At 39.3% G+C, this 27,452-nt stretch overlaps 1 protein-coding gene across 7 annotated transcripts in view; it reads right to left on the bottom strand.

Moving 5' to 3' along the window:
- The window catches only part of LOC127574066 (ATP-binding cassette sub-family C member 9-like), a 132,254-nt gene that overhangs the window by 80,065 nt on the left and 24,737 nt on the right, over positions 1–27,452 (bottom strand). For 4 of the 7 annotated variants that reach the window (XR_007956859.1, XM_052022697.1, XM_052022700.1 and 1 more), the window contains 8 exons: positions 16,323–16,987; positions 15,559–15,668; positions 14,387–14,459; positions 13,471–13,527; positions 13,187–13,372; positions 8,657–8,809; positions 6,790–6,945; positions 4,685–4,873 (listed from right to left, as the gene is read on the bottom strand). Coding sequence is in view for 6 of the 7 variants with exons in the window: in XM_052022697.1 (XP_051878657.1) it covers positions 4,685–4,873; positions 6,790–6,945; positions 8,657–8,809; positions 13,187–13,372; positions 13,471–13,527; positions 14,387–14,459; positions 15,559–15,668; positions 16,323–16,919 (1,521 nt within the window). In the remaining variant the exon portion in view is untranslated. Of the gene's footprint in view, positions 1–4,684; positions 4,874–6,789; positions 6,946–8,656; positions 8,810–13,186; positions 13,373–13,470; positions 13,528–14,386; positions 14,460–14,930; positions 15,065–15,558; positions 15,669–16,322; positions 16,988–17,076; positions 17,127–17,169; positions 17,230–27,452 lie in introns of those variants that run through there. The other 3 variants (XM_052022701.1, XM_052022702.1, XM_052022703.1) reach the window with 3 other exon arrangements.

The raw sequence follows: 27,452 nt of genomic DNA, 5'->3' as shown, positions 1-27,452 counted from the left end.
TTTGAAGATGTCTATGAATGCACTGGTTGTCACCTTCCAAAATTCCTTGGATTCTAGAATAGTTCCCACAAAATGGAAGATTGTAAATAATGTGGTTAAATGTTTTCCTAAGAAGAGAGAAAACAGGGGATTGAAGATCAACTAGCCTGACATCAGAAGAAGGGAAAATACTAGACTGTATTATTAAGTGGTAACAGGGTACTAGGAAAATAATAATGGGATTAGGCAGAATCAACATGGATTTATTAAATGGAAATCATGTTTGATGAATCTATAGTGTGCTGCTGCTAGGTCCCTGCAAGTCATCACCCCCAACAGCATCCAGAGCGGAAAACCTGTTATTGAGGGGAACAGCCTCTGGGGTCCTCTGCACTATTTGCCTGTTTGTTTTCTTTTTCCTTTTCTCTCCCCTGACAGTCACCCTTCTATCTACTTCCTGGACCCCAGAAGTACCTGCTCTGAGGGGATCTTGCCTCACAAGCCTGATAGGGTTCTTTGAGGAGGTGACCAGGAAGTTTGATGAGGGTAGTGCAGTAGATGTGGTCTACATGGATTTTAGTAAGGCGTTTGACAAGGTTCCACATGGTAGGCTTCTTCAGAAGGTCAGAGGCCAAGGGATCCAGGGAGGCTTGGCCGTGTGGATTCAGAATTGGCTTGCCTGTAGAAAGCAGAGGGTTGTGGTGGACAGGGTGCATTCGGATTGGAGGGCTGTGACTAGTGGTGTCCCACAGGGATCGGTTCTGGGACCTCTACTTTTTGTGATATTTATTAATGACTTAGATGAGGGGGTGGAAGGATGGGATAGCAAGTTTACAGATGACACAAAGATCAGTGGTGTAGTGGACAATGTGGAGGGCTGTTGAAGCTTACAGAGGGATATTGATAGGATGCAATGCTGGGCTGAGAAGTGGCAGATGGAGTTCAATCCGGAGAAGTGTGAGGTGGTACACTTTGGAAGGACAAACTCCAAGGCGGAGTACAAGGTAAATGGCAGGATTCTGGGCAGTGTGGAGGAGCAGAGGGATCTGGGGGTCCATATTCACAGATCACTGAAAGTTGCCTCACAGGTAGATAGGGTAGTTAAGAAAGCTTATGGGATGTTAGCTTTCATAAGTCGTGGGATCGAGTTTAAGAGCTGCAAAGTAATGTTGCAGCTTTACAAAACTCTGGTTAGACCACACTTAGAGTACTGTGTCCAGTTCTGGTCGCCTCATTATAGGAAGGGTGTGGAGGTGTTGGAAAGGGTGCAGAGGAGATTTACCAGGATGCTGCCTGGATTAGAGAGTATGGATTATGAGAAGAGACTGAAGGAGCTAGGGCTTTACTCATTGGAGAGAAGGAGGATGAGGGGAGACATGATACAGGTATACAAAATATTAAGAGGAATAGATAGAGTGGACAGCCAGCACCTCTTCCCCAGGGCACCAATCCTCAATACAAGAGGGCATGGCCTTAAGGTAATGGGTGGGAAGTTCAAGGGGGATGTCAGAGGGAGGTTTTTCACCCAGAGGGTGGTTGGTGCATGGAATGCACTGCCTGGGGTGGTGGTGGACGCTGATATGTTGGTCAAGTTCAAGAGATTGTTAGATAAGCATATGGAGGAATTTAAAATAGAGGGATATGTGGGAGGAAGGGGTTAGATAGTCTTAGGTGTGGTTTGAAGGTCGGCACAACATGGTGGGCCGAAGGGCCTGTATTGTGCTGTATTGTTCTATGGTTATAGGAAATTTGTGGTTGTAAACAACAAAGTGGATATGGGCAGACTAGTTGATATGGTGTATTTGGACTTTCAGAAGGCTTTCAAAAAGTTGCCACACAAGAGTATTAAACAAAATTAGAGAATTAGATTGCATGGTATTGGGGGTAACATAATGGTGTAGACAGAGTATTGGTTAATGGAAATATAGTATGAATAATGTGGTTATTTTCCAGTTGGGAGACTACAACCAGTGGGGTTCCACAGAGATTGGTGCCGAGGCCCAGGCTATGATGTACTGTGCTGCACAAAGCTACTTTTCATGGCATTTATACCGTGTGTATGTATGCTTATGACAATAAACTTGAATTTAATGGACCCCTTTAAAATTCTAGACATCTAGACACCACTACCAAGACAATCCAATTTATTTTTCTGCTGCAAGATCTCTTCTCCTAGCTTTTGTTTCAAGTGAATTCTCTCCTTAAATAACAACCTTCATTTAAGTTTTCCTTGTCACCTCTTTCTTGAATTCTGCTGTAACCAAACAAGAATACTCTCAGTTGATCATCCTTTTGACACCAACCTCTCAAAGCCACCCACAACTCTGCTAACTTGCCCAGTACCTTGCTTATTTCTGCCATTAATATCATTATTGAGAGCTATTCTAACAAACCTTTGTTTATTTTACACCTTCACACTTTGAAACACAACACCTGGAAACACAAATGCACTTGGCAGTTCACACTCCTTATTGTCCAAGGCAAGACCTGGCTTGACCACCTCCTCCAGTCTTCACCTCTATAGCCAAATTTTAGTGCAATTCCCAAGATTCTGATCCAACAAGATGTTTTACAAGTTGGAAGGAAAATTGGAATAATATTCTGCTTTAACCCATCTTGACTAAAAAGGTCACAGAAATGTGGTGCTGTGAATCAAGTTAAGTAAATTACTGCACTGCATCATGTAGATTATACCTCTTGCAAATTAGTGATCAGAAGCCAATATCAATGGCATTAAAATAGCTTTGTGGATCACATAAAGATAGATATTTTCAACTGTGAGATTAAATACAATTAGCTCAGCAGATCCAAAGAAAGCTCTTAAGGGACACATTATAATGCAAGCTACACTCTTCTAGCTATGGGGAATGTTGCTTCTGAATGGATGCTACAATGAAAAGAGAGGGTGGGGAAGTATTCTCTGAGGGACCTGGATAATTTGGCAAAGAGCAGTGCCTGCAGGATTCATGTCATTCATATAAGGAGGCCATAAAGGTCCTCCATTGCTCGAGCCAGGCCCTCCTGGCAGCTGTCACAGATCTCTGGCATTTCACACTCCCTATCATTCAAGACAAGATCTGGCTTGACCACTTCCAATCTCCATCTTTATCGCCAAAAACTACAGAGTCACATGAATGTAATCTTTGTACACCTGCACACTGGGGAAGGCTATAAAGCAGGCAAATAGTTTTGCTTGTTCATGTGAGCTGAAGGAAAAGTTGATGAAGAGTAGAGAATTTGGGTGACCTCCCTAATGCAACAGTGAACAGAAAACCTTGAGATGTGACAGAGATCAGCAGCAGAGGCCTGGAATGATTCAGAAGATAGGAAGCTGAGAGTGACCACGACATACCTTGCACATAGAAGGCAGTCAAGGCACAGATAATGTTGAATTTGAGGTTAAGGGAAATCAGAGCTTTAATGGCAAAGAATAAAGAATGAGTGTTGGCTATTTAAATACCATGATTTCAGAGGGTTAGTAAAATCTGACTGTTCTAAAAGTAAATAAGGAGTGCCCTTGTTCAAACAAGTGATGATGAAAATCCCACGGTAAATGAATTCTGGGTGCTAAACCAACACTATTTGGAGGAATTTTACACAAGACAAAAAGGTGCTAAGATACACATACACTACTGAGGAGTTGGGAGTTAAATATTACCACTGACTTTTTGATCCTCAAAAATGAGCATATATTGCCTTATAAGCCAATTTTTAATTTATTGCACTTTTTTCAGGAGTTGTGAAACTGACTTCTGGGACATTTAAGTCCAAAAGCAATGACTGTTTTGTCCTGGACAGTAAAACTTCATTATAACTATACCCAACCATCATGCTCCAGATTTAGTTTCAAATAAGGTGAAGCCTTGGAGTCATGAGCTGAAACATCTCTGAATCAGCCACCACCCAACCTCAACCATGGTACAGACGTGGTTAGTCAAGACTCAGAAGATTTAAACTTTTAGATTGTTTCACAGAGAATAGTTTTGATCCAGTTCTCACTAGGACTGAAGGGAATGCTACCATGGTCACAATAATTAAGGTGATTATTATTTGACTTTGAAAATGGCAGTTTCTAAACTATGGGGAGTAACCTAATAAACAGGATTCAAGAAAGTTCTGCTCCGTGTCTTCAATTGATTTTGGGAACAAGCCACTAGAAAACTCATCAGATCAGTAGCAAAAATTCCAAGTTATTTGTAATCATAGCGGTAAAGTCAAGGAGTCATACTGCACAGAAACAGCCCCCTGGCCCACCATATCCATGCCACCTGTTGTACCTACCCAGTCCCATTTACCCACATTAGGTGCGAGCTTTCTATGCCTTGACAATTCAAGTACTTGTCTAGATGCTTCTTAAGTGTCATAAGAGTATCTGCTTCCACCACCTCTTCAAGTGTGTTCCAGACTCGAACCACCTTTTGTGCAAAAAAAATTCCCCTCAGATCCCCTCCAAACCTCTACCTCTCACCTTAAACCTGATTACATACCCCTCACCCAAATAACTGATCCAAGTGGGCTGTGAAGCTAATATTCAAATCAGAATGAAATAGTAATTGTACAATAGTAAAGTATGAAAGTAAATAGTATTATTTTAACATGAAACAGTGAATTGAATTCTCCAAGATAATAGTTTACGTGAATTGTTTTTCCAAGTTCAAATAGGAATGCAGAATTGCATTGACTAACCCTGAATAGCAGTCATTACCTTTATGTTCTGCAGCATTTCGTGGGACTTCTTGATCCGGTCATCTGAACACTCCATTGTTTTTTGTTGTATAGAAATAAATTTTTTTGCGATTAAGTACTGAAGAGGGGTGAGCAGGATAATGATAGATATTCCTATCAAAGCACTGTAACCCAGTTGCAGATAGAGTAACAGAATTGTCAGTATAATCTGAAATCAAGATACAAGTAATGCATTAAGTAGAAAAATTATTGGAATAGTACAAGATATTAAAAAAATGGTTTCATGCAATTGTAATTGTAACAAAGGGTTTAAAAACCCTTCCATCCAGTCTGTCTTCTCAATACATTGCTTCAGGAAGGTAAACAGTATTGTCAAGGATGCCTGCCACCCTGGCCATCCCCTTTTCCTCTTCTACCTTCTGGGAAAAGATACAGGAGTTTGAAAGCCTGAATGACTAGACTCAAGAACAGCTTCTTCCCCACTGCTGTAAGACTTCTGAACAAACCGCCTCTTTCATATCCCCTTCCTAGTAGTGCCTCCACATTCCCAGACTCTTAATTCTACCTCTCTCAGTTATTCCATTATCGTCACTTTAGCATTTTTTTTTGCACTACTTCAGACTGCACTACTATCTTTGCACCATTGTGTTGTTCTGCAGTCGCTGTATTTATGGTTGTATTTATTATTTATCATGTATACTGTTTGCTCTGTGAGCTTCACGTGAGCAAGGAATTTTATCCCACCCTGGTGTATATGACAATAAATTAGTCTGAATTTGAAATTCCATCTCCTTTTTGTCTTTAAACATATGGGGATTGTTGGCAATCATAGCATTCAATGCTCATCCGTAATTATCCTTGAGAAGATGGTCCCAAGATGCTTTCTTGTATTGATGCAGTTCATGGGATTGAGGTACATCCAAAGTAGCATCAGTAAGGGAGCTACAGCATTTTGATGAAGCCACAATAATATATTTCGAAGTAAAGATGGGTATGCAATTTTGGAGAACATGGAGATAGCTGTGCTAAAATACACACTATGCTGGTGACCTAATGGTTGATAAACACTGCCCTTTATTGTTCACTGTGATATTTGAATATTTTGACTGTGCTGCTGCAGAACTTTGGTTGTTCCTACAATTGGTTTCTTACTAATTTTTTTCCAATATTCCTGACAGCAAATGGAAAGTCTTCTATTCGTCACTAAGTCAATCAATTTTGGAAATTTCCAGGAAAATTATTCCATGGGTTTCAAAATTTATACATTGTAATCCACACACACTAACAGTTAAACTGTTTTAGCAAACTGAGTCTTCTTTTCAATCAAAAATGAGAATTTCTAAAGTCATTGGCTCTCCTCATCACTAACTTCACATCATCAGTTAGTGTTCTACTTAACAACTTTTCTGTGGAAAAGTGCAAATAGAAATGATTGTCAATTACTATTAACTAATGGCTCAATTTTCCCTGAAAAGTGCCCGCAGTTCTACCTGAACTGTTGGCATTCTCCATGTAACTGTTAGGAAGCTTGGAACTCCATACAAGTGTACATGAATGTGGACGTTTCAAATTTCCCGAGAAGTTTTAGCTGCTGTAATTAAGATTGTATTCTGATATTTGATGGTGAAAAGTCAACTTCCTGCAGCTTCCCAGAAGTTGTACTGCCCCTACTACAAGTTCAGTGACTCTATTCACTTCAATGGAGAGATGTAGCTACAGTTATAGAGGTAAATTTCAGGTGATTTACATATTTTAAATCGATTTAACTTAACATATGTAATTTTTTAAAAAGTTTTAACTATTTAATTTAAATTTTGTTGATAATGTTTTTATAGTAATGATTTTTAAAAATATTTTTGCTTTCAAATTTTTGACCATTTTGACAGTTAATATGTCTGGGTACATAGCTTACTTAGCTAGCTGTCAAAGCATTTGTGGGCATTTGTGTCCACATCCTTAAGGTATGTGGGTTCCAGTACGTTTAAGGGGAGACTGCTGCAATTCCTCCTAATTATTGATGTGTGATCTACATATACTAAAGTAACCCAGAGGAGGCAAGGCCACTTTACAAAATCTTTCCCATAAAATCAATCTATTCATTTAGCTTTTAATAAGTTGACATACCTGTAATGGAATTGAAATCACATAGAATCCCAAAAATGCCACCATCATTATTTGATAAGTGTCCACTGACATGTGATTGATAACCTGGCCCATCGTCAGATGATCTCCACTGAAGACCCACACTGGCAGTGACAATGCTTTCAAATAAATCATGGCCTAGAAAAGTAACATGGAAATGCCTTCATATTTCTGATTTTTTAAAAATTTATTCACTTAATGGCATGGGGCCCTTCCTGACTGATTTATTGCTCATCACTAACTGCCCTTAAGGACGTGGAGGTGAGCTGAAGTCTTGATGTGGTAGAGTTCTTCTGCTAGGGGTACACCCAATATTGTTGGTTAGTAAATTCCAGGATACATTTCTAAGCGCCAGGATGGTGTGCGAGTGGGAAGGGGATCTGCAGGTTTTGGTACTTCATGCACTAGATGCCCCCATGCATTTTGGGGGGTGGAGGCTGAGAGTGTGGGAAGTACTGTCAGAGTAGATGAGGCAAACTATTTAAACGCAAAGTTTGTGCATGCAATATAAGCACTACTTATTCAAAGCCACAAAACATACCAATGAAAGCAACGCATTGGCCACACCATTTACAGAGGGCAGGGTGGTGGGGTCAATGGCCTGAAAATTTAGTAAGGCCTGGCAAAAATGGAAAGCAGAGGTATTGCTATATTTAACATTAGGATAATTAGAATTTTTCATTGCCTGACAACCAGTCAAAGTGAAAATTTGCTGGCTGTCAGAAAAGAAAGATAGTCTTAAAAGGCAGCAGGTAAAGTTCATTTGAGATGGTGCATGGCAATTCAGAACATCAGAGATGGTATGTGTGAGTGGAGGTGGTAAAGAGAGAGAGGCCAAGCCCAATCTGTAACAAATTGCACAGGCCTCAGGGCAGAAATGTCCATCTTGAGGTTAGGGGTTGGAAGCTGGGAAAAGGGAACAGACAGTGGAAGGTGTTGGGAAGATCACTGGGGGGTGGGGGGGTGGGGGAAAGCAGATTGTGGTTGGTTTCCTTGGAAGTTTGAGGCTATGGTGGGGATGCATATCAGCTCCTTATGCTCCAAGTAGTTCTGGAATAATCATTCAACTGCTGAATCAGAAGTGCTCACTTCACTCTAGTTGTTGTACTTCCCAATCCCTGAAGAACCTGAACCATGGCCATCTGCTAAAATTTGGTGCACCCAATCTTGCTTATCTGTTTAATCTCCAACTCTTTCACCGCCACCCCTTCGTCATTCCTCCAGGAGAAAGAAGAAGAACAAGGAATGGGAAGAAGGAAGAATGAAGTTCTAATACAAGGTCAACCTGAAACATTAGCTCTGCTTTTCTCTCCACAATTGTTGCCTGGCCTACTGAGTACCTCCACCATTTTCTCTTTTAATTTTATAATAGGGGGAAAAGAGACCAAGTGATTGAAGTTGGGTTAAGGTCTTCATTGCTATCCAAAGTCTCTGCTAATTTTAAACAAGTTGGTGTCAGGTCATAGAATTAAGTCCCAGACAAATGAAAAACTTTAAAGAATGGCTAACAAACAATCTGCTGGAAGAACTCAGCAGATGGAACAGCATCGATGAGAGGAAAGAAATTGTCGCTGTTTCGGGTCGAAACCAGATCCTGATGCAGGGTTTTGATCTAAAATGTCATCAATTTCTTTCTTCCCACAGATGCTTATTGACCCACTAAGTTCCTCCAGCAGATTATTTGTTGGTCCAGATTCCAGCGTCTGCAGACTCTTGTGTCTCCATTAAAGAATGGCTACTTTGTTTCCTTTTTTTAAAAAGACATAGGTGAGCACTCAACTAGCACAACATCAGAGACGAGGAAAATATCAATAATCAGAGAGAATAGGATAAAATGAAAGCATCTTACCTGCAGACCTGATTTTATGCGTATTCCATCTCGCACAACAATGTAAAAAGACGTCTGTTGGCAAAAGTAACGAAAGAGCACTGCACACAGCATCAAGAATGCCAGAATGTAGCCATTATTAGTAAATTCCCAGAAACTCACAAAATGTATTTCCTGTGTAAAATTAGGATACAGAACACCATTAATTAAACTTGTCCCATGCCTCCATAAACAGATACATATAGTTGAGCAGGTAGATATTCTGTTTTACATTCAGCTTTTTGATCCTCATCTGCTTATCTTCATTTAATAATGAAAATCAGCTTAATTCTAAGAGAACCCAAGCAAGCAAAAGCAAATTCTGTTGGTTCCTGTGCTCAACAAATAAAAATACAAGCTGCTGTTATCAAAAGTATGATTGGAACAATAGATGAAACAGGAAATCGATACAAGGGAATGCTGTAACTTGTTCTTTTCAACTAGAACACAATACAAAAGAGAATCACAGAATTATTAATGATAAGCCAACTAGGATTGACAAAGCTAGGAGAATTTTTGAATAACAAAAAAACTAAGTACATAAACGGATTTTTAAGCTTCCTGAATAGCAACTGTTAGAAGAACAGGATTAATAAGGTCATCAGTAACTTCAAGATGGATGTGCTGTTAATAAATGGATGCTCAATCAGCAATTAACTTGAAGATCTCATAAGTTATCTGAGCAAATTACCTGAATGCAATATAAGAAGCATGCAGACTCATTTACTTTATTCACATTGCAAGGCCTAATCAATTTCAAGAGTGTTCTACTTTTTGAATTAAAAAAACAGTAAGCCGGTTTTAAATTTATGGGCTGAAATATACTTTGCTTTTGCTGGTGGTTCCCCATCAAACCACACACAAGGTGCTGTTTGCAGCATGGCCCTAATCTCCATTCCAGCACGTCGCAGTGCACCGAGTTTAATTGATGGCTCATTTAAATTTTCCCACTCTGCCACGAGACACATCAATAAGTCCAGGGGTGGAACTCTGTTGTGCTATTCTCGGAGGCAGCTACACTTTTACCCAACCCCTCAAAACTTTAACCAGCCATGGTGAAATGAAAAGCGTAAGAAGTGTGTTTCTTTATTTTACAATATGTTTTAATTAAATTTATACCATGTATTTTTAAGTAAATTTACTATTTAATGTTTTTTGATAAGATTTCTCATTTTCAGGATCTGTGTGTTACTGGCAAGGCCACCATTTATTGTCCATCCTTAAATGCTCATGAGATGGTGGTACTAAGCCACCTTCATGAACCACTACAGTCCCTCTGCTAAAAGTACTCCTACATTGAAGCTGGGTAGGGGGCCAGTATTTTGCCATGAAGGAGGACACCACTATCTGCAAGCTCCCCTTCAAGTTGCACACCATCCAGAGTTGGAAACATATGACCTGTTGTCCTTATTCTTCTTGGTACTAGAGATTGTATGTTTGAGAGTTTCTGTCAGAGTAGCCTTGGCAAGTAAATGCAGTGCAACCACTGTGCACCAGTAGTGGAGAGAATGAACCTTTAAGTTTGTTGATTAGTTGCTTTGACCCGGATGGTGTTGAGCATCTTGAGTTATTGGAGCTGCACAAATGCAGGCAAATGGAGTGTGTTCCATCATTTTCTGACTTGTGCCTTGCAGGTGGCAGAAAGGTCTTGGATGTCAGGAGGCAAGTCACTTGCTGTAGGATACCCAACTTCTGAACTGATATTATAGCCACAGCATTTCTGTGACTCTGATTGATGGTGACCCAGGATATTGGTGGGGACCTGGTGATAGTAATTCCATTGATTGTCAAGGGTAGATAGTTAGATTCTCTTTTGCTGGAGATGGTAATTGCCTGGTACTTGTGAAATGAATATTACCTGCCACTTATCAGCTTGTGCCTGAATGTTGTCTAGCTCTTCCTATATGTGGGCATTGGCTGATTCATATGCTGAAGTGCAGAACGTTCTTGCTTTTGACCTTTTCAATGGAAGGAAGGTCAGTGATGAAACAGCTGAAGGTGGATGGGCCTAGGATACTGCCAGAGGAACTCCTACAGTGATGTCCTGGGGCTGAGATGATGAACCACTCATCTTTAACTTTCTTTGTATGACTCCAACCACTTTGATGTCAAGGGCAGTAACTCTCACCTTACTTCTAGAATTCAGCTCTTTGGTCCAAGCTTAGACCAAGATTGTGCTGAAGTCTGGAGCTGAGTGGTCCTGGCGAAGTACAACCTGGGCATCAATAAGTAGGCAATTGGTGATCAAGTACAGTTTGTTAGCAATGTCAACAATATGTTCCATCACTTTGCTGGTGATTAAGAGTAAACTGATTAGGTGGTAATTGGCTGGAATGGATATGTCCTGCTTTTAATGAACAGAACATACCTGGACAATCTTCCACATTATTGTTTAGATGCCAATGTTGTACTTGTACTGGAAATCTATTTCAGCTGTTTTAAAAAGCCCTGATTATCAAAGGCGTTGGAAACTACTGAAACACCATCAATGGGGTACAGGTGCGGAGCTTTAGAAATGTTGCTTAAATCAAAGTCACTGTTCATGGACTGCTCTGCTTCACAGGGCTGTCACAGCAGCAAATGCTGCAGTTAGAGTAAACCCATAAGCCTATACAAGGTTGGCGTAGCTATGAAAATAGAGCAAAAGAGGTTGCAACTACAAGGTAAATTGAGCATATTCCACAGCTCAATGATTTGTTCTTTACAAAAATAGGGGGCAGGGGGGTGTGGGGAGTGGGGTAAATTTCAAAAGAGATGAAAACATTTTTTGGGAGTCTAAAGTAGAAACCATAAAGTTGAGATCAATAGTTTGTAACACGCAGGATTTGAACAAAAAAAACCATACAATTTTGGTATTCAATAGGTATTCCTAGCAACTGAATGCAATAAAAGCAGACACCACGTATATGTCACAATATGGGAATTTTGACAAAGCTAGGGCTCTGTTCAATTAGATGCCATGCACTCCTGAAATATCACTTCCTTAATCTATACAACCAGAACAATCAGCACACAGCTTTCAGAAATGATACTTAAAGATACCATTAGCTTTGCTTTATTGTCTATAGTTAAGTTGTAGGCTTTTAGACCTCTTTTGGCTTATTTGTCAAGTATTTGTCCATCAAATATTTTTGTAAAGCCAATAGAGGAAAAATTCACAGAATTTGTTTACATTGAATTACTTAACATTAGAAGTGTTGCTGGACTTACCAGAGACCACTAGACCATTTCCGGTAATAGAGCCATAAACTAGGGCCATACCTATGGCAGTGACAGGTCATGATAACCAGCTTACCTGGACATCTTCCTGTCACAAAGTGAATTAGAAAATGGCCTTGCTGGCTTCCTCCAAAAGCAGCATCAGAAAACTAGTAGCAAAAAAACTAACTAGAAGAACTCAGCGGGTCAGACAACATTTGTGGAGGCAAAGGGATTGTCTACATTTTGGGGCTGAGACCCTGCATCAGGACTCAAGAGCGTAAAAGGGGAGATAGCCAGTATAAAGAAGTGAGAGGGACGGGTGAGGCAGGAACTGGCAAATGATAGGTGGATCCAGGTGAGGAGGGGTTGATAGGCAGATAGAGGCGGGTGGGGGAGGCAGGGGTGGAGATAGTGACAGAGGCAGGGAGAGATTGGTGGAGACAACAAAGGCCTTAAGATATGAAATCTGATAAGAAAGGAAGGTAATAAATGAAACCAGATCAGGAAGGGATGCTGGGCCACCAAGTGGGTAAAGTGTATGGGTGACAGGCAGATGGAACCAAGTGGGGGAGGAGAAAGAAACTGGATAACAGGGGGTGGAGGGAGGGACAGGGTTGGAAAGAATGGGATCAACAAGAGGACCTAGGTGGATCAGAAGGAAAAGAGGACATGTAAGTTATTGGAGAATTCAATGTTCATGCCATTGGGTTGTAGTCCACTCAGGTGGAGCAAAAGCTGCTGTTCCTCTAGTTTGCCTTTGGCCTCACTCTGGCAGTGGAGGAGGCTGAGGACAGATAGATCGGTGTGGGAATGGGGATGGGAGTTGTAATGGTTTGCAACTGGAGGACAGTATCTTTGCACTCAGTCCCGATGCAGGGTCTTAACCTGAAACGTTAACTGTCCCTTTCGCTCCACAAATGTTGCCTGATCCACTGAATTCATCCAGCAGTTTGTTTTTTGCTCCAAATTACAGCATCTGCAGTCTCGTGTCTTCAGAAAACTAGCAATTTATGAAGCTCTGAACTATAAATGATATTTATTGGTACAATTATTTCATAAACTGTAAATGCACTCAGAGATCTTCAATGGTAATCATATTTCTGCATATAGTTACAAATTTTGTACTTTCCTATGTATAAATAAAATGCTACCTACAAAGTAACTGAGGAGGAAATGTTTTGTAATATGCAGTGACATGCCCTTGGAACATTTCACACTGCCAAAGAGAGGATTGCAGTGACTTGCATTTAGGCCACACAACTAGATTTAGTGCTCAGTAGAGTTAACTTAGAAAAACAAACTAAACCCTACCTTCTCCAATTCTTTTGGCTCTGCATCCACAAACCTGAGAATGCCATCAATGCAGAAAGGTTCAGCTAATCCTGCTAGATCACCTATAATCTTCAAAAATCCTGCTATCAGGAAAGGCAATGCAAAAGCTTTACAAAGGACTTTTCCAAGATGTCTTGAACCTGTTCTTCCTGAAGATATATTTCCCTAAAATTCAAAACAAAATACATTAAAGTTCAAATCATCATCCCTCAAACAATGCAGTGAATTATCTGGATGCTCAGATATCATAAAAGCTTACTTACCTTTTCCTTATCATAATTCGATTTTAACAAATCAAAATTTTTCTGTGCAGTTTCATCCTAAAAAGAAAATACCAATTGGCAACTTTAGACTGCCAGCACCGTGATCACTCATCCTAGAAAATCAGTCCGCTAACCAAGTCACAAGGAAAGTTGTGGGAGGAAATTGACATTAAATGGGCAAAGTTCTCAGATGAAGGAAAAGAAAAATTGTTCTGTGTAACGTCAAAATTTACAGAAATTTTTTGAACTAATAGACATATATTCTATGGATACAAACTGTTCATTTGACAAGAATGATACATTCAAATGATGGAATGAATGAAATGCTGGCCCAGAATTTTCATAGTTAAATGAAATTAATAATAAATGTGGTGTAATAAGTATAACTATTCTATGTGCATTACAGATTACGTAGCCCAATACAATCAAAATTAAATATCAGATTCTGTCTGTCCAAACTTATTTCCAATCACTCAGAAGGGTTAACAAGAAAGAAAAAGTTTATATTTCAGGGTCTTCTATCTCCAATGTTAACTCTGTTTCCCTTTCCACAAATGTTGCCTGACCAATCGAGTGTTTCCCGCATTTTCTGTTTTTGTTTGTTTTCTAGAATTTGCAATTTTTTCTTTAAATTTTCAATGAAACTTCTATCTTGATCTGTGCTAATCTTTCCAAAAGTAGTAGGTGTGGCACTACATTCAACTTCAGCACTGGGTTAGAATTTACAAAATACAGCCTGGTTTCTCCAGAGTACTTCAACTTACTCAAAATTACATTTCTGAACGAACTCGGATAGATTATTTATTTTTAGAATGTTTCATTTTATATAGAGTGCACACAATTTCAATTTTGCATTCTACACAAACTTTATGGAATGTTTATATTCTAACAAGGAAGGTGCAAAATCAAAAACAACCTGAGGGAGTTTTCCTAGAACTTCCATCTTGATTGGCTCCCGATAACCACTTACTAATAGCCATGAAATCCACCTAAGGAAATAAACAGACAGTTCTGTTGTAATTAATGCAGACCTGATAGCCAATTCTCATTGAGAAAATTTTTACAAACATTCAAATCACTAGTTACTTGGCTGTTGGTTATGCCAGATACTGATGGAATTTTGGCCAAGAATATTAGGAGAACTTCCTGTTATTCTTTGGAAAGTTCCACAGGATCTTGTACACTCATTAATAAATAAAAGTCAGGACTACTGTTCAATGCCCTATACAAAAGATTACTTCTCCACAATACAATGAAAACATTTATGCTGAATCATCAGTCTGGTTGTGTTTGCTTGAATTTATAATCTTCAACTGCAAAGACTTAACGTTATGCAACAATCAAGTTGCTGTAATGCAATGAGCCTACAACTGAGAAAATATTTCACTAGATTCTGATGTCTGCTTCTGAATAAGACTACCGTCTTGAGATCTGATAGCATCATACACACAGTGGCTTACCAAAATGTCATCATTCTCCAGTAAACTGGTTGCAGTTTGGATAAGATAAGTGGTTCAGCTACCTAGGCTAGAAAAAAGTAGTCAGAGTTCCTACTCACCATCACTATTCTATGTATAACAATATGGACAATACCAGGAAGAGGACTGGGTTTATCTAAAATGCCCTTCTAAGTCAAATGGTTCCTTTCAAATAATCATCATCTAATTTTATGCAAAGATAGTGACCACATGGGCAAGATACTAAGAGATACACTTTCACAATTGGCATGGAACACCATCTTCAAATGAGAAAGAAAACAAACTATAATTAAAATTCTTGATATGAAAGTATGTAGAACGTTGACATAGAAGGAAAATTTACAAGTACACTAGAAGCTAAACTACGTAAGCTGGTACTGTAATATTAAGTACTGCTTTACTTCCATCTAGACTTTTCACCAGAGGAGTCAACTTTCAAACATGTTCTGGTCGTCAAACTTGAAAATGAAAAGTAACCTGTGCTACAGAGATAAAGATGTTCAATGAATGATTTGGATGCAAACTAGAGTTTAAAAGTTTTCGGAAGGATGTGACTGAACAATAACATTTTTAAATAGCAGACAACAAACTTCTGCACATTTTCCCTTACGCGTAGGTGATCTGCGACAAAACATTGACATAAGACTGATGAAATTTTTTTTCTGGGTCTTGTAGTTCTGAGGGTGGAATATCTCTGGAATACCCTGGACCATAGTAACCCTAAGAGAAAGAAATTACATATTAGTTCATTATGCTACTTGTTAGGATTTTTTAAAAAAAATTGTCATCTTTCAATAGTACACGACATAGATGTAAAATTCTTTACAACATTTTTGGGAAATCTGGATACTCACAAAACAATGCAGTGATGTGTTGTCACTTGAAAACAAAATCAAGATGAAAGAAATGCAGCTATTTTTAATATAGTTTAGGAAATAAAATAGTAGATTACCAACAAACCTTATGCACTCATGAGAATTTGTTTTCAATGCCAAATAATGAAGTCAGCTTTTAAATATTTAGCACTATAGTCAAGACACTTAAATATCTAATCTATTAAATAGCTATTCTATTAATTGTAGCAGAAAATCGAAATTTCACTTAAGGTTCATTGTACTCAGAGTGAATCTCTATTAAACAAACATGCCTCAGTCCCAACTTCAAATCTTTGAATATAGTAAACAAACATGCTGTTTTTCTCATTCCTATACCAGCAATACTGTTGACTAAGATTGTCAATCTTGTGGCAATTTACATTAAATCAAGAGGCGTAATGGCTCACAGTGAACTATATAATAGAACGCACCACAAAAATATAATTTGCCTTTTATAACGTCATGTACTTTTTCTTTCAAATTATATTAGAGGACATACCTTCTTAAAAAATATGCTGAGTTCCAGAATGAGGAAGAATCCATAGATTGAAGCCAAGGTACAGTCGAGGAGAAAAGTCAGATCACTGGTGATGAACCTCTGTGAATACATCTGATAAGCCTTCAAGACACTAATGCTACAGGCAGCAGGCCAGTGAAATATAAAAAGCACCAAAAATATGGGTACATTTGCACTTTCAGCAACATCATAGTAAACTATAGAAAGGACAGACGAGGCTAGTTGTGCTGCATCAGGTACGTAAATAAATGGTCTGTCAAACTTCGAATACAACTGTGATAAAATGCCATCTCCCACAGCACAGGCAGATATAAAAATATAGAAGAATGTTAATATCCATCGCACATTGTGCCAAGGAAAATGAATCCAGCCTCTCAAACCTGTAGGAAATGTTGTAGAGGAACGTTGTCTGCACTTAATCACAACCACACCAATTAGGGAACAAAACACAAATGCTAAATGTACCAGAAGGTTTACACCTTCACTGAAACACATGTCTTTAACACGAGACTCTTCATTTGGTTGAAAAGTATAGTTTGTGTGGGCAAGGCCACAAAATACAAGAAAAGCATCTTCCATCTCAATTGCTTCTTTTTAGTATTCATTTAAGTGCAAATGCAGCTTGTAATCTTTTATTTTCAAGTCACCTGTAAAAGAAAAATACAGTAATTAATCAACTGAACAAAATATCTGTATTGCATTTCATTTAAAAAGATTCAAAATAACAAACATTTACTGCTGAAGGAAGCTATGCTATAATCGGTGGTTTATTTTCTTTAATGAAACCATTAACTTTGCTTCTCAGTCATTCTATATTCCAAAGAGTAACCTGAGGTTAGTAGAACATCCTTTTTATGCCAAGAATCATAGTTAAATGAGGTCATTTAATAATGCACACTTCTCAATCAGCAAAACAATTTAAAACAGGAACTGAGTCAGCTTTCAATTGCGTCACTCACCGAGTTCCTAGTAGGGAAATAATGGCAGATGTGGTCTTTCTCAATAATTGAAACTAAATACGAGACTATTGAATTTTAGACTTAGTGACATTCTTGAACTAGAAAAAAAACATGAGAACTTTAATGAAGAGAACACATTTGTATCTTAGGTGCGTTCTCCACTGACAAAAGCTGAATGCTAAAACATAAAAAGACAAAAATATCTAAATTAGCAGCTTAAAAACCAAACAGTTATTTTGCCTAAAATGTTCTTGTGGTGAGGGTTAGAAGTATTCATGTCACTAATTCAATATAATGTTTTTCCTGATAGAGTCAAACAAAATTTTTCCCGATGTGAATGAGTCCCTTGGAATGAGTAACAAATTGAAATTCTTACTGCACCCTTATGCAATGAGCTAAAATGTCCTATATTAACACACCCCAACAATTCTCCACAAAACATGCCATATGATCTGATTGAGTCTAACAAGGGAACACACTTGCATCTATATAGCCTCCTTCTGATTTTGAAGATGCCCAAAATGCTTGGCAGGACACTTCAGAAATAATTTATTGACTGCAACCAATTCCTAGATACCAAGAATGTACAAACAGAAAATGAAATAAGTGACCAACTAATGTTTTTAATAGTTCTGTTTTAGGAAGGATTTGTCAAGAACATATAAAGGAGGAATATCCCCTCTTTGAATAGGACCATGAAAAATTTGGCATCATACCTATAGCACATGCTCTTGTAGATAACAGGCCATAAGTTGCTGTTAAAATGCCAGTAGAGTTAATGTTACCTTTTCTTATTTATGCAAGTGATACACAACTTCAGGCAAATGGCAAAAAAGATGCTGTCAAAAATGTAATGGTCAAAAATGCCCCAACACTAAATGCACTGAATGAAATGAAGTTGCTCTGCTTGTACAGTATATAGTAACTAAATTTGCAGAGGAAGTCAACACTTGCCCATTTCAATCTTAGTATCCTTTAAGGCATCATGAGTATTAATTCCTACTCATCAGTTGGAAAGTTTAATAATGCAAATTCTTATTTGTATTTACTTTTCCTTTTGTTTTTTCCCCTCTTACAATCCAGAACTTCTTTATGCTTCTTTACCAGAATCTGCATGAGTCACCCACTATTATTTATGCTTTCTTCTCAATCCACATACTGTTTATTTCAAAATCCTTCAGTCAGATTCCAGTGATATTTGGCTACTGTTCTATTCACCCATGCCCCAGGCATCAGCTTCCCTTCGCTGCAAAGATATTAACTCTCACTGACATCAACATGCCAACAAGCAGTACAAAATATCTAAAAATTTAGATGCAGTTAAATTAACTCCTTCAGTGAATACTTTACTAAAACACACTTGTTATTACACCAATCCCTCAGTACTACACCAATGTGTCAGTTTAAAATAAGTGCTCAAATTATAAAGTAGAACTTAAGTATAGGCAGCCCCTGCATGACGGTTGTCTGGGTTACAGAATTCACAAATCACCACCCAAAAATTTGAGATACAGAAATAAAATTAGCTCTCACAGAAGTTGTGTGAAAAAAAATCAACACAAAATGTTTTTCCTTGGCTCATGTTTCTTGACACATGCACGGATGATGTGGCTTCAGTTATGGAAAATTATAATACAGCCCATTTTCTAGGAACGCAACATCCCTGTAACTTTTTAAACTCATGCAAGAATCTTACCAAAGGGAGATTACTGACACTTAAAAGGCATGTTGTTTTGTTCATCCCTATAACTGTTCTGCTTTCTCCTGCAAATCTTTCTCCAGTGCTGCCATTTGTGCTTAGAATATGGTGGATGAAAAGAATGTGAAGCACTCAGTCAGGATATAATACTGCTTCCAGATTACACATATTGAGAGGTAGCACAAGGGTGGGGTAAGGAAAAATGAAGAATGAAGGGAGAATGGATATGGAAGATAGTGAGTTCAGGGAGGGTTAATCTGAAATAAGATGAATAATCTGAATTAGGTCAGTATTAAGAAGGAGGAGGTGTTAGACATCATGGGACACATAAGGGTTGATAAATCTCCAGGTCTGGATGAGATCTATCCCAGGTTGCTATGGAAAGCAAAGGAGGAGAAGCTGGGGCCCTGACAGAGAAACCAGGAACTACAGGCCAGTGAGCCTTATGTCAGTGGTAGGGAAATTATTGGAGAAAACCTTAAGGGATCAGATTTATGTACATTTGGAAAGGCAAAGATTGATCTGGGATAATCAGTATGGCTTTGTGTGGAGGGAAATCCTGCCTCACATTTCATTGAGTCTTTTGAGGAGGTAACCAAGAAGATTGATGAAGGCAGGGCAATAGATGTCGTCTATATGGAGTTTAGTAGGAGTATAGTGTATAGTTTTGGTCTACTTAACGAAGGAAGGATGTATTTGCCATAGAGGGAATGCAGCTAAGATTCACTAGACTGGTTCCAGGGATGGTGGGTTTGCCAGATGGGAGAGATTGAGGTAGAGTGGGACTGTATTCTTTAGAGTTTAGAGCTTCTCTTTTCTGCCTTACCCTCGGTGATGAGGAACCGCACTAATTCAAACCTGACCTTTCACCAAGCACACGAAAGCTTACATTGCCCTCTTCACATCTGTTAACTTTCAAATTTGCTTTGAATGAGGATGAAATGGAATGAGGAAATACCTTTGGTTCTATATCACTTTCAAAACCAAATTTGAGAGTTAAGAAATCTGTGGAGGGTAATCTAAAGGTTTCATCTGTTTGGTGAAAGATCAAGTTTGAGTCATTGCTGCTCTGCATCACCAAATAGAAGGCAGGAAAGAGACGTTCCAGCTCTTCTAGTACTGGCTTATAATTTATTGAGGGGTTTTACCAAATATTAAATGTATGATTTGTGGTTCATTCCTGAAAAGGTGTCCATCGTCAGACGAATGTTTACGGTTTATCAGTATGAACAATGCAAAGGTGATAAATTGAGAACTGGAAATCATTTCTATAAGACATAGGAGCAGAATTAGGCCATTCGGCCCATTGAAACTGCTCCGCCATTCAATCATAGTTGATTTATTATTCCCTCTCAATCCTGTTCTCCTGCCTTCCCCCATAACCTGACACCCTTACTAATCAAGAACCTATCAACCTCTGCTTTAAATATACCCAATGACTTGGCCTCCACAGCCATCTGTGGCAATGAATTTAAAAATTTATCTTGCTGGAATCTTCGGTAACTGTCTCTGTGAATCTCCTCTTCACATTTTCTTCTCTTTTTTTTAAACAGCTTCCAAAAATTAGAACTACTGACAAAATATAGGTGAAAACCAGAAGCTTTACCAGATTTCTTTTAAAGGAGCTGAATTCTGAAACAGTCAGTACATTTAACCATACTTACAGATATCTTAGTCCTACAAAGTTTCCATCAGAACACAGCATTGGACTTACAAATACATAAACAGTTTTCAACTGCATCACAGTAATTAGTCCAGATTTCCACCCACAACTACTGAAACTAGTCACAGTCATCATGCTATCAATTGCCCACTCAAGGTTTATGCTCTGTAATGATCTTGCCTTCACAAGACATTGTTTTTTCACTGTGCGTCTCAGGAAGTTAATGTTCACAATGAGTACTTCCACATGGTTAAAAAAACTAACCACAAAAGCTTTAGAGTTGGGCATTTTGCGGCTTGACAAGATTTGCAAAGTCATTCAAGCACAAAAGTAAGTAAAGGGGAATCATGACAAATATCACATTACTATGGTAAAAGATGTGGTATGGGAATGGGTTGGAGGAGAGTGATAGAGGAAGAACTGGGCATAATGTAATAACAATTATAGATTAAAAAGGACTTGCTGTTAGTCCCTATTGATCTGTAACCTCCCAGATGTCAGTGTAAGAGAAGCAAACGGCAGCAGGTAGTGAATGAATTAATACATGGCATAAAGCCACTTGACTCATCCTACCAATCTATATGTAGCACATATGACAGCATTGATAGAAGTGACCACTGCATAGTTACTGAGAGGCAAAATCCTATCTTCAGTCCAAGGACACCCTCCATCATGCTGTGCAGCACAACAATTGTGTTAAATAGGATAAACTCAACAGATCTGGCAGCTTGAAACAGGGCATCAATTAGGTAAAATGGACCATCTGCAGCAGAACAGTACAACACAATTTGTTACCTTGTGGCACAGCATATACCTCACTCTATCAAGCCAGGGCGTAACCCTGTTAAGCAGTGCAGAAGGGCATGCAAGCAGCAGCACCAGGCATACCTATACATGAATACTGTGTGCTAAAAACAGCAACAGCAGGCAATAGTCAGAGCTAAGTCATCTCAAAATCAACAGGTCAGATCAAAACTCTGCAGTCCTATAACATTTAGTAATGAGTGTGATGGACAATTAAACAGCTAACCAGAGGTGGAAGCTCCAAGAGCATTCCTTTCCTCAATTATGCTGAGGCACAAAACGAGTACGAAAGAAAAGGCTGATGCATTCACAACCACATTCAGCCATTAGTGCCACCTCAGCTTCCTCCTGATCTCCCACCATCACGGAACACGGTCCTTAATCAATTTGATTCAATCCATGTAATATCAAGAAACAGATGAGATCAATGGATATAGCAAAGGCCATGGGAGTAGACAACATCTCAGCTCTAATATTGAAGACCCGCACTTCAGAAATAACTGTACTTCTAGCCAAGCCATTCCAGTATGGTTTCAACACTAGCATCTACCCAACAATGTGAAAAACTACCCAGATATGTCATGTTCACAAAAAGCACCTAATCTAGAACATAGAACAGTACAGCACAGAACAGGCCCTTCGTCCCACAATGTTGTGCCGACACAGTTATTCCCTACTACCTACAGAATGCCCATATCCCTCCATTTTCCTCTCATTCACGTGCCCATCCAAGCCCCTCTTAAAAGCCCCCAATGGATTTGCCTCCACCACCCTATCAGGCTTCACATTCCAGGCATCCACCACTGAGTAAAAAAAACTTACCCCTCAAGTCTGTTCTGAACCCACCCCCTCTCACCTTAAATGCATGCTCTCTGGTATTGGATTGCTCAATAATGGGAAAAAGATATTGCTTGTCCACCCTATCTATGCCCCTCATAATTTTATACACCTCCAACAGATCACCCCTCAGCCTCTGCTGCTCCAGAGGAAAGAGCCTAAGTTTGTCCAGCCTCTCCTGATAGCACATGCCCTCTAATCTAGGCAGAATCCTAGTAAACCTCCTCTGCACCTGCACCCTCTCTAAAGCATCAACATCCTTCCTATAGTGAGGTGACCAGAATTGCACACAATACCCTAAATGCGGCCTAACCAGATTTCTATAGAGATGCAACATAACTTCTGTACTCAATACCTCGATTACTGAAAGCAAGCATTCCACAAGCCTTCTTAACCACCCTATCTACCTGTGCAGCCACTTTCAATGAGCCATGGACTTGCATCCCAAGGTCTCTCTGCTCTTCAACACTGTTAAGAGTCTTGCCCTTTAGAGTGTACTGCCTCTTGACATTAGTCCCAACAAAGTGCAACACCTCACATTTATCTGGGTTAAACTCCATCTGCCATTTCTCTGCCCACATCTGCAACTGTTCAATATCACACTGTATCTGTCACGTCTTCTACACTATTCAGAGCTCCACCAATCTTGGTATCACCTGCAAACTTACTAACCCACCCATCAACATACTCATCCAGGTCATTTACGTACATCACAAACAGCAGAGGTCCCAGTACAGATCCCTGCGGAACACCACTACTCACAGACCTCTAGCCCGAATAAGTCCCTTCAACCACCACCCTCTGTCTTCTGTGGGCAAGTTCTGGATCCACACAGCCAATTCTCCACTGACCCCATGCATCTGAACTTTCTTGATTAACCAATAATGTGGGATCTTGTCTACTACAAATCATTAACAAAGTGATAGCAATATCATTGACAATGCAATCATGTAGCACTTTGCCAGACCACCTGACTCCAGACCTTAGAGTTTTGGTCCAAACGTGAACCAAGGAGCTGAATTCCAGAAGTGAGACGAGAGTGACCGGCCTTGATATGAAGGTGGCATTTGACTGAAGTCAATGGGCATCAAGAACAAAAGACTCCCATGGCTGGAGTCATACCTCATACAAAGGCCGGTATGGCACCTTCATGACATCGCTGCAGGAGTTCCTCAGGACTACAGCTCAGATCCAAACATCTTCAGCTGTTTCATCAATGACCTCCCTTCCATCATAAAGTCAGAAGTAGGGATGTTCACTAATGACTGCACAATATTCAATTCCATTCACAGCTCCTCAGTAAGTGAACTAGTCCATCCCTACATGCATCAGGACCTAGACAACATTCAGGTATCAGCTGATATATACCTACAAGAGCAGGTCAGAGGCTGAGTATCCTATAACATGCCTTACCTCCTCACATCCCAAAGTCTTTCCACTGTCAACAAGGCACATCAGGAGCACGATGGAATAACTTCACTTGCCTGGATGATTGCAGCTCCATCATCTCTTAAGAAGCTGGACACCATACAGGGAATAGCAGCCTGCATTATCAGCACTCCATCTAACATCCTAAATATTAATCCCCTCCATCACCAGCACACAGTGGCTACAGTGTGTACCATCTACAAAATGCACTGCAGACTGCACTCCCAAACTCAAGACCTCTACCACCAAGGAGGATAAGGGCAGCAGACAAATGGGAACATCACCACCTGCAAGTTCCCCAACTCGTACACAATCCCTGATTTGTTGTTTGTTCTCTGTCCTTCAGTATCATTCAATACAAATCCTGGAACCCTTACCCAAAAGTACTGTGTGAGTACCTTCAGTGGTTCAAGAATGTAATTAACCACCACCTTCTCAAGGATTATTTAGGATGGTCTATAAATGATAGTTTTGCAAGTGACTTTCAAATGCCAAAAAAATGAACAAATTATAAAATGCCAAGCTTGTCATGGCAGAAAAATACCTCAAAACTTTTAGCCAAGAACATTGGATAGAAAAGAATTAGTTTCTCCCACCAGAGTTAAGAACTTAAGGAGGTACATAAAAATAGAATGTCAGGATGCAACTTGATGCAGTATCCAAGCAATAGCAAAATTTCATTTCTGATTAGGTAGACAACCCAAGATCTTAAGAATAGCTTAAAGGTATCTTGGATAATACAATCAAGGGTATCCGAAGACTGGGAAAGTGTACAATAACCAGTGATGACAATCTTATACTTTATATGGCATCAGAATCCAAGGATTAGGTACTGACATTACATTGATTAATTTTCACAACTTTACTTAGAATAGCAAATGCAGGTTATGAGTCAGTAACAGAAAGATTTTGGTAACCTTTTGAAAGAGTAAATAAAAATAATATAAACTGCAGATGCTGGAAATCTGAAATATAAACACAGAAGATGCTAAAAACATTTGGCATTTGTGGGAAGACAAACAGAGTTAATGTTTCAGGTCAAAGACCTTTTGTCAGAACAGAAAAGAGAATGAAAAGCATGTTGGTTTTGAAGTTGCATCCTGGTAAAGTGAGGCCAGAGTTGCCATGGAGTTAAGCTGTAAATGAAGTCTTCTGGTTAATGAATTAATGGGAGCAATTAGAGAGAGAACCTGAACAAAGGAATGTAGAAGTTGTTAAATGCAGAGCTGCAAATGGAGAGCTAATGGAGAGAAAAGAACCAAGCCAATATCACAGATGGACTGGTCAGTTCTGCCACAGACAAAGCTGAAATTGTAGAATTCAGTATTGTGTCTTGAAGGCAGCAGGTGAAATTAAATCATCACGTAACAGCTTGCAACTGTTGTTTTACTTAATTAGTTAAGAATTATAACCAATGAAGATGCAGGAAAAGTCCCATGTTTGCCTTATTATATATTAGTTCAAAAATATGTACATCTTGTAATCTTATGCTACACATGTACTCATCAGCAAATAGATTAGATATCTTTATTAGTCACATGTACATTGAAATACACGTGAATGTGGGAGGAAACCGGAGCACCCGGAGGAAACCCACGCAGACATGGGGAGAACGTACAAACTCCTTACAGACAGTAGCTGGAATTGAACCTGGGTCGCTGGCACTGTAATAGCGTTATGCTAACTGCTACACTAGCGTGCCTGCCCAATAAATATTTGTTCATTGGGTAACTAAAATATTTGGAGTTATACAGGTTATAAACTATAAAACGTTTTTCTAAAAAAATTGTATGTTAATCTATTTGCTTTTTATTCAGTGATATCTACTGATAAGTTTATGTGCATGGATATCAGGATCTTGCTTTTCAAATAGTTGACTCAACCATCACACTGACCTTGCATTAGAAGAATGGCAACTTGAGAAATGAATTTTCTTTGCTCCATGTAATGATGTATTGATAGCAAAAGATAAGATGAGATATCTTTATTAGCCACATGTACATCGAAACACAGTGAAATGCATCTAATGCGTAGAGTGTCCTGGGGGCAGCCCGCAAGTGTCACCACACCTCTGGTGCCAACATAGCATGCCCACAACTTCCTAACCTGGACGTCTTTGGAATGTGGGTGGAAACCGGAGCACCCGGAGGAAACCGGAGCACCCAGAGGAAACCCAGTCGCGGGGAGAAGGTACAAACTCCTTACAGACAGCAGCCAAATTCAATAAATGATGGAATGAATTATGTGACAAACTGCATTGCCATTCAATCTGCTAGCACATCTTTGCCACTCTGATATTTGATTAGACAAACTGGATAGAAGTCCTTTCTCCTCTCAGGTCCTCTATTATTGTCAACAGTAATGGGTATTTCGCTAGATTTAGCCACTCTATTCACCACAACAAATTAAGCTGTGGGGAAAAAAATAGCATTGGCAAATTGCTAATAACTTGATTTATGACTAGTGCACAACTCTTCAGCTGGGAAACTAAAATCAGGCCATTAAAGCTGGTCCACCTCACTCCAACAGACAGTCTGAAAGGTATCTATTTTCCTATCTCTCTCATTTTTAGCTATTTATTTTGCCAGTTATGTAATTTATTTTAGATCAGGTCATCTGGTCACTCCCACATCCTTATTTGTAATTAGCAAAAACAATGTAATCTCAAACTGTTTTCCAATGAGTTAAGGTTATCAAAAACTCTTTAGCTTTACCACCCTCCACTTAAGGATACTGAAACCGGTGAAATTTGACTGGAAGGGTTCTTGTTTGTTTGGATGTTCATTTCTCTCCCTTCTCTCCTTCCTTTTTCCATCTCCCCTCCTCCCTGTGCAGAGGAAATAAATGCAGGTATACTGCTTGTAACTAGGTTGAAACATTGCTATAATTCTTCCTTTTTGTGAACACTCTCCACATATTAAGGGAAGTAACAGAACTTTACTGGCTATTTGTTGCACAACAGCATGACACAAATCCCAGAAATGAAGGGATTCCTGCAAAATACCAGGTGCCATTTGCAAATGATTCACTTGCACATCCTCAGAGTTAGTATTTGATGCTCATGATTTGGTCTCCTCTGCATCAAAGAAACCAAATGCAGATTGGACAATCACTTTGCAGAACACTGTATTCAGTCTGCAGGAGTGACCTTGCACTTCCACTTCCCTGCTACTTTAATTCTGCATCTGATTCTCACTCTGACCTATCCTCCTACACAGTTATAACTAGCACCAATGCAAGCTTCAAGAACAACACTACATCTCCTGTTTGATCACACTGTAGCCTTCTGGCTCAGTATCAAATTCTACAGTTTTAGATAACTTGGGTCTTTCTGTCTGTATCAAAACTAGTCATTTCTGCCAGCCATTAATCTGTGATTTTGGCTCAGCTTTTCTCTCTTTATTAGTTACAGCCTGACCTACTGGACATGTCCCATAGCACTGCTTTTAGCAACACATAATATAGGCAAAGCATAATCCAAATCTAACTGCCATATTAACCCATTTGGTCTCACCCTATCAGACATGTTCTCTTTTTTCTTTCCATCTCTCCCCCACCTTCTGTGCAACTTAAAACTAATCTGTTTTCTCTCTGCAAACAAAAAGCAAACTGCTGGAGCAATTCAGCAGGCCAGGCTGCATCTGTGGAGGCAGAGGATAGTTGACATTTCAGGTCAAGATCCTGCATCAAAATTGAGAGTGTAGAGGGCAGATAGGCAGAGA

This window comes from Pristis pectinata, chromosome 9 (genome assembly GCF_009764475.1).
Source record: "Pristis pectinata isolate sPriPec2 chromosome 9, sPriPec2.1.pri, whole genome shotgun sequence".
NCBI lineage: Eukaryota > Metazoa > Chordata > Chondrichthyes > Rhinopristiformes > Pristidae > Pristis > Pristis pectinata.
This window is presented reverse-complemented; position numbering and strand designations above follow the sequence as displayed.